Here is a 13065-nt window from a genome sequence, read left to right as displayed (position 1 = left end):
AACTAACACATGAACAAATACCAGTTTGATAAGAGCTACTTAAAATGGCAGAATTCATGTTTTAGAAAAATGTATTCGACCTAGACTGTGGCTCATGTCCCATCCATTAACATGGGAGAGGCAGGGTTTATAGGCTATACTGCAGTCAGCCACCAGGTGGCGATCTAGACGCTTTCGTCTTTTCGGGAGAATGAGAAGAGACGTCCAGAAAATAATCAAATTTGGGAAGTTCAAAAGAATTAATGTGTGAATTTTGTTTCCTAAACGACTTGAATGATTCATAAATTAATAAATAAAAAGCCCCTACACATCTGCTCTTCCAGCATCGTTTTGCTCTCTGCTGAGAGGCCGGGGTAAATATGTGGTCCCTTAGCAGCTAAATGCTCTGCTGTGTTTACCAGCAAGTCGCTAACTGTGTCAGTTTGCCATTTGGTTGCTAAAGAGGTCAGTCTGCAGAAGGTTTGTCAGAGCGCTTTGCTCATAACAGCTGCCTCCTGCAATTTGAAACAAAGCTGATGGGAGTGGAGACTTAAAAACACGATGGCTGCAGACTGGAAAACCAAAACAACTCGAAGGTCAGTAAGTAGAGCTCACACCTCCGCCAAGGCCCAACAGTCCCCTTAAATCCTATCAAGCCACAGTGTTCCCCTAAATGTGCCTCATTGTTCAATGTCCATGAACTTCTCTCAGGGAAATAAATGAAAAAGTTGAAAAAAAATGCCCCATCTCGAAATGTATAAAGGGATAAAAAGTCTCTGGATCCGACTCCTGATCCGGAACCGCACATTTAATGGGTTCTTCCCTGACTCATACCACATCCTTCCACATAGTTTTATGATAATCCGTACAGTAGTTTTTGTGTAATCCTGCTAACAAACAAACAAACGCAGACGAAAACACAACCTCCTTGGCGGAGGTAGATATTACAAGTAGTCCTTTATTTCATTGTGGATATAAAACTCGACCTGATTGTATTTTCAGAGGCACAGACATGACTTCATTAAATTTGGGTTTTAATCCAGCATAGTTGGGACAGCCTGGAGATCAGCAGGCGCTGGACAAACAGATTGTACACAAGGCGACTGCAGCTGCTTCCCACAGTCGTCCCATCCAAAAGACCAAACCCTCCAGTCATCGCTCCAACCTGTTCCTCCTCGCTAACCAGCTCAGCCGCCTCTGGTCTCGCCACTTCTGTTTAATTCTGTTCTAGCAACGCTCACTATAACAGCTCTGTCCGTTTTGATGTTAGGGGGAAGGACGTGGATAGGTGGAATGTATTGTGCTTGACAAGAAATCAATTGTTTAGGGAACTAAGGCGACTGTCGGGTCATCACGCTGATTTTAAAAAGGACATTTTGCGTATCATGACGAAGCATTTAGTCATTGAACGCCATTTAGTCGCCATTATGACGAGACGTTCAGTGGTGGAGGAGGTATTCAGATCCTCCGCTACAAGTAACGACAGTCAAAACCTTAAATTAACGTATGCATCAGCAAAATGTAGTTTAAGTATGAAGAGTAAAAGTTCTTGTAGTGCAGTAAAATGTTTTACTGTTCTATCTGATATTGTTGGATCATTGGATTTGTGATGATGCATTTTCCAGCTAATCAAAGAGGCTTTTTAACGAGTTGATTCAGAAACTTGTACAAGTACCTCCAATGTGTATTTATTACTGTCCACCACTGGAGACTTTACAGACAAATTAAACATCTCGGTAAAAAAGGGTTAGCTGATGATGAGGGTTAGGGTCTCTGCACAAAAGTCAGCACAGCCTCCATGACAAATGCAACCACAAACTTCAGGGTGTCGTTTGTGGATTATTTTCCGCGTTATAGATAATTGTGCACAATAGTTCATCTAGCTCAATTTAATTTCTCCAGCCAGTCATGTGTAAAATCACTTGACCACAACAAGGAAATCGTATGGGTTTAAAACCGAGGATCTACGAAATCAATTTTCACCGAGACAAAGCAGGACAACAGTGTGTGTGTGTGTGCGCGCGCGCATGCAGGGGACGTTCAGTAACTGTGCTCCCTCTGCCAAGCATTTGAGAGGGAAAACAAAGGCGACGTGATCCTGTCAGTACTTCTACGCAGGCTGGATCTGGAATCAGGGCTGCAGTCTGTTCTTCTCCATGTTGACTCACTGACCACTGGTCGTATTTCACTGTGTTCAATGACCAGAGTTCTGCCGTCACAAAGGAACTCGATGGTTCTGTAAAACGGATTAATTCTGGTTTTTGAGACGACAGGAAATCTCAAAAGACGCCTTGAGCCAAGATCTCATCGGATCCTAAAATAATCGATTAGTCTAGTGGTTAAATAATCAGTGGATTTGTTGATTCATTTATTTACATAGCCAAAATGGACCAGTTCACTTTCTGCTGCTTTCCTGTTTTGAAACTTTGTAAATCTAATCACTTTAGGCATATTAAATGTCTGACATTTTATGGGTTGTAAACGAATAATATTATAATTAATAATTAGTTGCCCTATCAAATTTAGAATTTCATTCATTCCAAACAAAATTGAGGAGACCGATTTAGACAATGTTTCAGTACTTGAAAGAAGTCACCTCCTCTTTGTAGGCCAATGGGCTGTAATTGCAACATTTGACTTTGCTCATTTGGTGAGTTGTTTGCAATCTGTACAAGTTCAAGTTACTACATCCGCCATGTTTTGTTAGCAGTATTACACACAAACTGCTGGACGGATTGCTACGAATCTTGGTGGAAGGATAGGATGAGATATGGGTCAGGAGAGAAGCCATTGAATTTTGGTGTGGATCCAGGATTTTCCTTTCCCACTTTCCCATTTTCTGACTTTTCACAAATTTCCTCTGGAATAATTAATGGCATGTTTATGTGATTGACATCTATGAGTTTGTGCAAGTTGGCTTGATTGAATACAAGGAGACAGTTGGGCCTTGGCAGAAGTATGTGCATGTTATAGATTGCTTGGTTTATATACATATACTTGGTTTTAATATAGAGGAGAGAGACCGAGCTGACATCTTAAAAACTACAGGGAAAATAGGGTTATATTAAAAAGAGGTACCGCATCTGCTGGGCTATTTTGGAGAAGAAACAAATGAGCTCTGATGGGATTTTAAATAAAGGCTGTGACTTCACCTCCATCAGACTGCACTGAGCAGCAGAGGGACACAGAACGGGCAACGACAGCACAGTCGTAATGTCCTCCCTGCAGCTCTGCTCAATCAGCTCAGCAAGGAGATGGACCAAGGACAGCCATCCATCAATCTTCCCCGTGCTGTGAACACGCGCCCTTACACGAGTGTTCACCCTCCCGTCGACAGAATCATCACCAGCAGTCTGCCGCCACCCCCTCGGCCATCCCCGCCAGCCCGCTGCAGCTACCTGTCAGAGCTGGGCCCTGCCCTGCCGTTCAGAAACACCTGTTTTTACAGTCTCCCATGCCGAGCTCCATCACACATGCAGCCCGATCGGCATGCACGACAGCATGTTGGGCACCACCCCTCTTTATGGAGATGTAACCCAAGAGTAGTACATCAAATCCCATCCATCTGGACCATTCGGCACATCAACGCTGCCCCCACCTCCCGTTACACTGCCATCCATCAAATGAGAGGCAAACACGCGGCACAGGTTTGTGACTGTGACATGTTCGCTCCGTGTTGTGATGGCTGGAAGATGAGAAGGCTGCAGCAATTCACACGCTATGGTTGGGCTTTGTGGTCTCTTGGGTTCATGGGGGGATTTTCTGCTTCTCCTTCATCAAACACTTCTCATGCATGTCACCTTGAAACCACCAACACCACCACCACCAGAGCTGCTGCTGATGCTGCTGCTGCTGGGCCTGAGATTCACGAGAAATGCCTTCTGTCAAATACCCACACATGACAATCACTGTGTGGGTCAGGCGAACTTGATTAAATGAAAAAAAAAAAAAGGGCGAGCCATTAGAGACGGACTTACTTTGGCTCCCACAGCCTGCCTTTGGAGATAAGAGATTTGCACTCGCCTGTATGATATCATTCCAGAATAATCTTTTAAGCCTCTTGTTGTTTTTAATGTAATTAATAAAACTCCCGATACATCCGTTAGAGATCTACAGTCAGGCGAATAGCTGTGGCGAGTTTTAGAGCCGCGTGTCCAGCCTTCAGGCCTAAGTGGTTGCAGATGGACGGATCCCACCACAGGGTCTGGGGGGGCTGAGGCTTTGGGCTAGAAGAAGCACTTGCTCTTTCTCACACACACACACACACACACACACACACACACACACACACACACACACACACACACACACACACACACACACACACACACACACACACACACACACACACACACACACACACACACACACACACAAAAATCCTGATTTAAAAATGCAGCTGGAATTAAAATTATATAAATTCATGTTGGCACTGGCAAAACTGGGTATGTGTGTGTGTTTCGTAGTTGCCCCCTGATCCCAGTGGTGTGTCAGATATCATTCTTCACCAGCAAAATGTCAAGGTTGGTGGTTGGATTACATAAGCGTGTGGGAGGCTGTGTGGGATGCTCCGAGTGTCAGTGTGTCCACGGGCCTGAAGTAAGAGTTTTGACACGTGTGCATGGAAGGGCATGTTGTTGTGTAGTGTGTGTGTGTGTGTGTGTGTGTTTGCATGGAGGCATCACACGCGTCACGCATGATCAGCCGGATCTATCGTTTGCACCGCGCACACCTCGGACACGAACTATGAATATTGCAACATGGAGCGAGCAGAAAGCATCCCACCCTCCCCGCGTTTGCCCAAATGGCCTCTGCGTAAAAATCGGCATCCCCCTCTCCGATCACCCTGCGGAGCCTGGCAGCAGCGTGATGATGGTGCACGAGTGTGATCGAGGTGAACCACTGTCTCTGTGTGTGTGTGTGTGTGTGTGAAGTCAGACACGATGACAACCACAGCTCCAGTGTTGTGTGACCGAGGATTTCTGCGCCTGGCACCAGAGAGAAAAACGCCACCATTTGGATTAAAAACGCGTGAACAAGCCAAAACCTGGGTTCGTTGCGGGGTCGGTTACTTTTGGATCGGTGCGTGTGCGCATGTGGAGCAGGAGGAGGTGTGCGTGTGAGCGCCGTGACCATGAGCCTGCCTCTCAAATTAAAAAACGTGCCGCTGCCACAGCGCGCACACTGCGGCATATACACACTGACAAACAGGCGCGTTTATTCTCCAAATAAAATATAAACCCCTGCGAGCTGAAAACATGTGAATTTGACTTTTTTCTGCTGAGCGACGAAGCAGCGGGGTTAACGCATCCTGTGATAATCTAACGCGAACTACACACGCGTCCTAAATGGGGCAAAAATCACTACCAAAGGCGTCACATGCGCATTTTGGACAAGTCGGAGACGTCTCCTGCTCCAAAATGCGCACGGATGCAATGTCTTCCTGGCGTGTCCTTGACACCACTGGGTCGTACTGATGGAGGGCAGGTGTAGCTCCGTTCGATTCCCCCGAGCATGTGTGTGCATGACTCCACCGCAGTCTCCCCCTCGCGCACTCACCTGTCTTGGTCAGCAGCGCCGACATGCTCCACGCCACGAAGAGGACACTGCAGATGAAGCACACCTGCACGAAGAGCATCTCCCTCCGCTTGCGAACTTTAAAGATCCTCGCCATCATTGTCTTTTTGGACGAGCTCACGGTGTCGGTGTCGTCCCGCTCCATGCTTCGCAGTTCGGGCCGGCGGGCACTTCTTTCCCGTTTCCCCCCTTCTTCTTCCTCCTTCCTCCTCCTCCTCCTCCCCTTCGCTTCTTTCCCCCCTTTTTCCCCCCTCCGTGCGTCCTTGAGAGCCGATGAAGCAGCCGCCCCTGTCGCCTCAGAGCCGGGATGTGCTCCTCATTTCACGCCGTCCAGGACAGTTTCTTTCCCCCAGCGTCCTCCTGTGAGGTCTCCCGGAGCTCGAGCCTGTCCTTGCTGCTGCTGGGACCGGGCGAACCGGGCAATGACACGGAGCGGTCAAATTCCGACGCTCCCGGATTCGGATCTTGCGAGCGGCGGAGGAGCTCCCGCTGCAGCGTGCATCCTGTCCCGTGAAGAAAGAAGCGAGAGAGAATTAAAAAATATATATATCTCTGCTGTGATATCCTCCCTCCTATCCGTGGAGTTTTTTTTTTTTTTTTTATTGCGTGAGATGCGTCAGTGTCCGGTGATCAGCGTGGAACCGCTCAGCTGCGCCGCGCCGTGGACTCCACGCACCTGCGCCTGTTGAGTGAAACCAATCCGTGCTCATCAAGGTTAATTGTTGGATGCGGACAGAGAGTCGTGCCCACTCGCTCGGGCGCCTCCCCCTCCACACGAGTCCCTCCTCGGTGCAGAGGAGCCGTGCTGATGATAGAGAGACACACAGAGAGAGAGAGTCCGAACAGTCAGCTCCCTGCGCCTCCAGCTGCCCTCCTTCTCATCCTCCTCCTCCTCTTCCTCCTCTCTGCCCCGCGTTCCCTCCACAGAGACCCCGGCCTCCTTGAACTTGCCCGAGCTCATGCATGTGCAAACAGCTCTTAAATAACCCCACCGTCCTCCCTCTCGTCTGTGTCTCCACCGGCTCCTCGTCGATGACTCCGGACCCTGCGGAGTAAAATCCCAAAACAAACAAATGGCCACTTTATTTTGAAAAGATGGATTAGTGCAAAGAGGCGAACACCGTCTGTGCGGTTGCCCCGCAAGTGCAAAACATATACACAAAGGAGAAAACGACAAATCACAAAAGATAAGAAAAAATATAACCAACCGCAGATAAGCAAATGGAACACCTGAACACAAAATATCACAAAACACAACAGCCAACAAGAAACTAACAAATTACAAAAGATAACGAATCACGAAAGACAACACATAAAAACAACAACACAACAACAAATAAGAAGATGCATTGGCAAATAAGGACACAATGGCAACTGGGCCCGAGCCCATTCGAACTCTGCTCTGTGTTGCGTGCTTCACTTCCTGTGTCCCTCACGCAATGTTGAATAGCCCATTAATCACGCATTATGGTCCACGCCATCAAGTGAAGACCACACGAAATTGAGGAAAAGACCATAATGAATGACCAACAGCTGATACATTTTCCGCATGACTGTGTCTTCGTCCACGTCAGACATGCTGGTCAACCAGGCTTATTTTCACAAAATACAAATCTTCAGTGCACCCGTATTTCCGAGTTTACGTTAGCTGACTAAAAATGAACACAACTGTCTAGGTTAGCTAGGCTAGCAGTACTTTATGTGACCGTGGCGAGTAGCAACTACATCTTACCTCAGTTTAGTGACTTCGCAATACAACTACAACCATTAGAGCAGCAATTTCGTGTTTCACGGCGAGTTGATGAACTTTGACGCCCCGCCACTAATATGGCCTTTGACGAATACTCACAGTAAACATATGCCTGTATTATCAATGTCTTGAGACCCATTTGACACCGTTTGACATGGTTGCGGTCAGTGGATGAGGAGGAATACTTCCAAGTGTAAGACGTTCCAAAAACAAGACATTTCCTGTTGCCACCAGGGGGCGCTGTGAATTTAAGTAATTTCTGTGTAGATGACATCAGGCCGGGAATCTTGTCTTACATGTCTAGTTTGGACTCAATTGGACCATGTATGTCCGAGATACACAACCTCGTGTTTTGATGGCGTGTAATCAAACTTTGACGCCACGCCACGGTCACACCGTGTGACGAAAACGCGAAATTCGAGGTAGTTTATATCTCCATCTTGTTGAGATGACATTCATATCAATATGAAGTTGATCTGATGAAAGCCCTGGGACAAGTTCGTCAAAGTAAAAATGTGGAAAATGTGGAAAATGGCCACTAAATCCAAAATGGCGTGCTTCCTGTTGTGTTTTTCACAATGCACCTCTAGACTTTTTTGTGCGTCTGGTCATGATACACAGGTGGCCCAATTTTTGTGAAGATCGGTGAAAGCTAACTGAGGGGCTTTTCCTTAGATGGTGCTGTTGAGCCATTTTGCGACGCCCATTTCAAATTACTCCAGAATTCAAATACTTTTTAGGCTCTTGAATTTCCTGCAAACTTTGGTGAGAATTTGAGCAGGTCTAGGCCCTGAAAAAGCCCCAAAAGGGAAATACAAATCCTTCGAAATACAATAGGGCCTCCCACCGTCGGTGCTCGGGCCCTGAATATAGAAATGCTAAAAACAAATCACAAAAGATAACAAATACGAAAGCACAACTGTAAAGAAGAAAACAACGTCATATCAGACAAAACGGCAACATTGTGTCAAAGCCCAGTTCCCAGATCAAGGGATGAGCTGGAGTTGTGTTTCTTGTAGCCGTTAGCTTGGGGCAGAGCCAGGCCTGATCCTGGTCTTTGTGCTAAGCTAAGCTAAAGATAAGCTAAGCTAAGCTACCAGCTGTAGCTTCATATTCACATTGCAAAGCACATCCATCAGCCTTCTCCCTCGACTGTCTAACGAAGTGAATGAACAATTTTTCCAAAAGAGTCAAACTTTTCCCTTTAGAGCTTGAGTGCGATTTAGTCTTGAAATTAAAATCAGCACACACACACACACACACACACACACACACACACACACACACACACACACACACACACACGTGTTGGGGGACATGAGAGGCCACAGATCAGAGCCGGCTCTCGCTGGCTCCAGGCCGGCTGCGTGTCACCTCAGCTAAGACAACAGCACAGGATCTCTGCCACAACCTCGTCGACATCTACGGGAACAGGCTGACGAGGCTGAAACAGCATGTCCACTTTTGACCGCCGCTGCCCACATAGGCAAAAACTGAGCAGCATGCAGGGGTCAAAGGCCTCCCACTCCAGCGCAATCTCCTGCAGACCAAGGTTACATAAGATCAGGACCGTCTCTGTCGGTACAGTGTGAGGCAGACCTCCAAAAAGATTGACCCCATCTACTCCGAGAGGCCTGGAGACGCTGTGTGAGGGTCGCTGGTTAAGTGTGGAGGGCGTCACAGGTTATTAGTCCGGGCTTTCTGAATCTGTCGCCAGGTCTTGTGTTTATCCTGCAGCTTGGGTCTCCTGCGTGCACACACACACACACACACACACACACACACACACACACACACACACACACACACACACACACACACACACACACACACACGAACATCAACATGTGTGACCCGTGCCCATGCCAGGGCATTAGTCCCCTCCGGGCCCCTGCCCACCCAGCAGGCAGGCAATCGGGGAGTGGTGCCAGCGCCTGCTTACAGAGATTTAGCCGCTGCTTTACACTCCCTAGCTAGGTCAAACATACACACGGTCGTCTTTGCCTTCTGCAGGAGCCGGTGAATGGCTGCTAATCTGCAGCAGAGATAATGTGTGTGAACTCTGCTTTCAGCCGCGGGGAGACGGCGAGCGGCTGGCTTCTGCAGGAGTGTTTTAACGTGGGCAGATCTCAAAAGGAGCAGCCAGTGTAATGTAAATGTGTTGTTTGAGACAAATGCCAAGTATGTGTCACGTCCTCGCTCTGCAGATCACTAATGAGCAAATGTGAGTGTTACACAACAATTGCCATTTGACACAGCGCTGCTCACTTCCAACTCCATTATTGCCGCGATGATTCATGGGGTTTGTTCGCTGGTTCAATAGTGTGATTAAGATCGAGCTCTCCGCTTACACAATGTTTTTCTGATTGTGTTGATATTTGTTTTTCATTGTGAAATTCACAACGTCAGCTCCTGATTCAGACACTGACTGTGCAGTGCAGATGTATTTTCTTAATGCTGTTTGCATGTGGTGGTTTTGCACAGAATTAGGCTGATTAACAGCACTATGTCATCAGACAGTCAATGATCATCTGCTACTTCTAGTTGCTGTGATAACACACAACCACAGCAATAATAAAAATGTGACATGAAGGATTGATATTGCCCCAAAAATGTCCAATTCTGTATTCTCGTGTGGGCAGCACTAAAAAGATGTGTTCCAAGAATCTTGAGATATTAATGAACATTCATCACATTAAAGGACACATCTGATCTGTTGTTTGATTTTGTTGTTTGATTTTGTTGTCTGAAACCGACACGAGAAGCTCTGGTCGACAGAGGATTTCCCGTTAGCGTCACAAGCTTGCTCAGGAAATGGAAGGATACATTTGTCTGCTGCATTTGAAATAGGGAAATTACCCCAGTGTGAAGCAATGTTGTGACACAGCCTTCAAATGCAACCCCCGAAGGATGCCGCCCTTGAATTAAGACACAACTATAGTGTCCTTCATCCATAGTGGCTGAAGCAACCCTCCAGAAGCCGGAGCCTTAAACGTACTTTATTCTAACTCCACAACTCCTGATTTCTTTTTCATTTTCCAACTTCTAGTCTTCAGACCCAAGTGGCACTGACTCAGGTGACATCCCTTGACGACAGATAACTTACACCTGTGAATTGATCCAGTATTTAATAGTGCCATGGCTACACTGTGTTGGCGTATCGCATGTGTGAGGGGGCATGATTCTGCTGAGTCGTGTTTCGTGATGTGTCCAGGTGACCAGGTGACACTGAGCCAGAGAAAGAAGCGTGACACCTTCCATTAACGCTCTGCTGGCATCGTAACTAATGTTCAACTTATCTGAAGCAGGTAAACAGATGGAGGGATAAATACCTCCATCTCTGAACCTTTTTTCCCCTCAACCTGCCAACTATCGCCGAGCCCACTTTAGACAACGTCTGTACCTAACAGCACAGTGCGCGTTGGGTTGTGCGTGCACACACACACAGGAGATGTCTCTGGAGACCTGCTGATTTCACTTCTTGCAAAAGCTCCTCAGTCATACGGGGAAAATAAAATATTCATCATGAGTTTTGAGCATTCTAGGGCAGCACCGCAGGTTTATTTGTATGTCTGCTCAGGTGTGAAGAGTAAACAGGGCAGAGGAGAGTCTAATCTGTGTTTTCTGGAGGCAGCAGTCATCTCCTGCTCTGCTCTCTTCATCTCCCGCGACATGAAAAACTCACCCGTGCAGCTGTCGACAACACGAGGCAACTCAGTCAACCTCAGAGTCAGCATCCGAGCAAAAAACGCCAGGAATCATACGCTTCTCTTTATACGAGACTCAGGTTTATATGCTCCAGAAAACAGCAAATTGATCAATTACGTGTGTTTTATGGCGGCTTGTTTCTTCATCTAAAAAAAAAAAACACACATTACATAACACATACCGGAGTGGCATACAATCAGAGCTGCAACCGTGGCAACCTTTTTCATTATTGATCAATCTGCTGATTATTCACTTCACAAGCAATTTAATCACTTTGTCTGTAAAACATCAGTGAATAGAGAGCCCGCTAATTTCCCAGCACCACAGGTAACATTTTCAAATAAACCTCCAAAAAGTGTTGTGTATACATAATGAATAAAAACATCCAATCTTATGTCTGTTAGGCTGGAAATAGAGAATATTGTTAGTTTTTTGCTTGTATTATGCTTGAAATCATAATTAATGATGCTCAATGGTTAATTGTCTGTCAACTTATTGATCAATGAATCAATTTATTTTACAAAACGTGGCCTCCGAGGTCTAGAATAGACTCAGGAGGCAAAACTTGTTCATTGATGTACTGTATATGTACACACTTGTAATGTGCATAGTAAAGTCAATTAGCCCTGGCCGAGGTCTTTCCTCCCACAGTCTAAAGACGTGCAGGTTGGGATTAGGTTAAATGGAAAATTGTTGTTAATGGTTGTTTGCCTGTGTTGGCCCTGTGATAAGCTGGGCCACCTCTCGACCCTCAAAGGACAAGTGGTTGGCCTGTAGATAATGGACGGACAAATTGGTGCTGTGATTTGTGTTGTTGCATTTATATATGCTTGTGCTGCTCTAGAGAAAATATCTCTTCAATGCTGCTGATTAAATATCTCAACACGTCACTTGTTATTATCTTTCACTGCGTTTTCATTATTCTGGTGACAAACTCCCATAACTACACCTCCTCATTTTCTCCCTTTTCTTTCCTCCTTCGTACAAACTGCCGTCTACCTATCAGAACATCTCCCTCCTCCCTTGGGCCCAAGACATCAATCCCAAACTTTTTTGGCGACATTTAATTCATTTTTGTGCTTGAGCATCAGGACCGCGTGAAATTGGATGACAGTTTTCACAGTTCGCGGCGCTCTCCTGTCAAGCGACAGGCAGTCGCTCGGGGAAAAAGGTTATATCTGAGAGTCTTTGCCTTTTGGTAATGAGCTGCACATAAATAACTTCATTATTCTTTTGTCTGCAGAGCAGTAGAGAAAAGAGCAGGCGGGCGAAGAGCAACCTTTGCTCCTCGCGAAAGAACAGTGGAGAGTCCCATTCAGACGGACCACAGAGGTTGTGCCAGCAGAAATATGAAGCCAATTCATACGATAGCATCAGAGCTGCAGAGTTTATATTAATACAGCAGCAGTACACCTGAGAAACAGAGGACAAGCGAGGGTGAGGTCTTCATTCACTTGGAGCTGAAGGTGGGGGGGGGGGGCAGCAGAGTCAATGAGCCAGTAGATTTCCCTGCTGCGCGATTTCATCACCCTGAACACCTCCGTGCTGGACACAAAAGTTATAGGCACTGTGTGGTGGGAGGGTGAGTAGGAGTTGTTAATGTCATAAGCTTATTATTCATAAGCAGGCACGAGGACAGCAGCATGATTTTCTCCTGGAAAACTTATCAGAAATTTTTTAAAGAGCACTGCACCAAAGAAGTGTGGAAAAGAGCTTTTTGTCTGAGTCTGAGCAACTCACCCAGAAAATTTGATTCATCTTACTTGAAACTGCACTGTAAAAAACTGTAAGAAGATTGTAAAGAGTCTGATTGCTTTTATTTTAGTTATTCTATGAAGATTTTATAAATGATTCAAGCAATTCAAGAAAATCTATAATTTCCCGTTATATTAATTAATGGATTGCCCTAACTTTTATTTTACTGTATTTTTATGGCATTTACACTTAAAAAAAAGTAAAACAATACAGTAAATTAATTAGAAATATTAACCATAAATAAAAGTTGTAATGCCTAAATTTATATAACAGGAAACTATAGATTTTCTATATGA

The 13065-nt window shown here is 45.9% G+C and overlaps 1 protein-coding gene across 2 annotated transcripts in view; it reads right to left on the bottom strand.

Annotated features, from left to right (window-relative positions):
• The window catches only part of slc24a4b (solute carrier family 24 member 4b), a 35875-nt gene extending 29373 nt beyond the window's left edge, over positions 1-6502 (bottom strand). The window contains exon 1 of one of the 2 annotated variants that reach the window (XM_035144703.2): positions 5539-6502. In XM_035144703.2, coding sequence (XP_035000594.1) covers positions 5539-5701 — 163 coding nt within the window. In that variant the 5' untranslated portion in view covers positions 5702-6502. The remainder of the gene's footprint in view (positions 1-5538) is intronic. The other variant, XM_035144702.2, reaches the window with a different exon arrangement.
• Positions 6503-13065: the final 6563 nt, after the last annotated feature.

This window comes from Hippoglossus stenolepis, chromosome 20 (genome assembly GCF_022539355.2).
Source record: "Hippoglossus stenolepis isolate QCI-W04-F060 chromosome 20, HSTE1.2, whole genome shotgun sequence".
Lineage (NCBI taxonomy): Eukaryota > Metazoa > Chordata > Actinopteri > Pleuronectiformes > Pleuronectidae > Hippoglossus > Hippoglossus stenolepis.
Note: the sequence above shows the minus strand (reverse complement) of the source record. Positions and strands in the feature narration are given on the sequence as shown.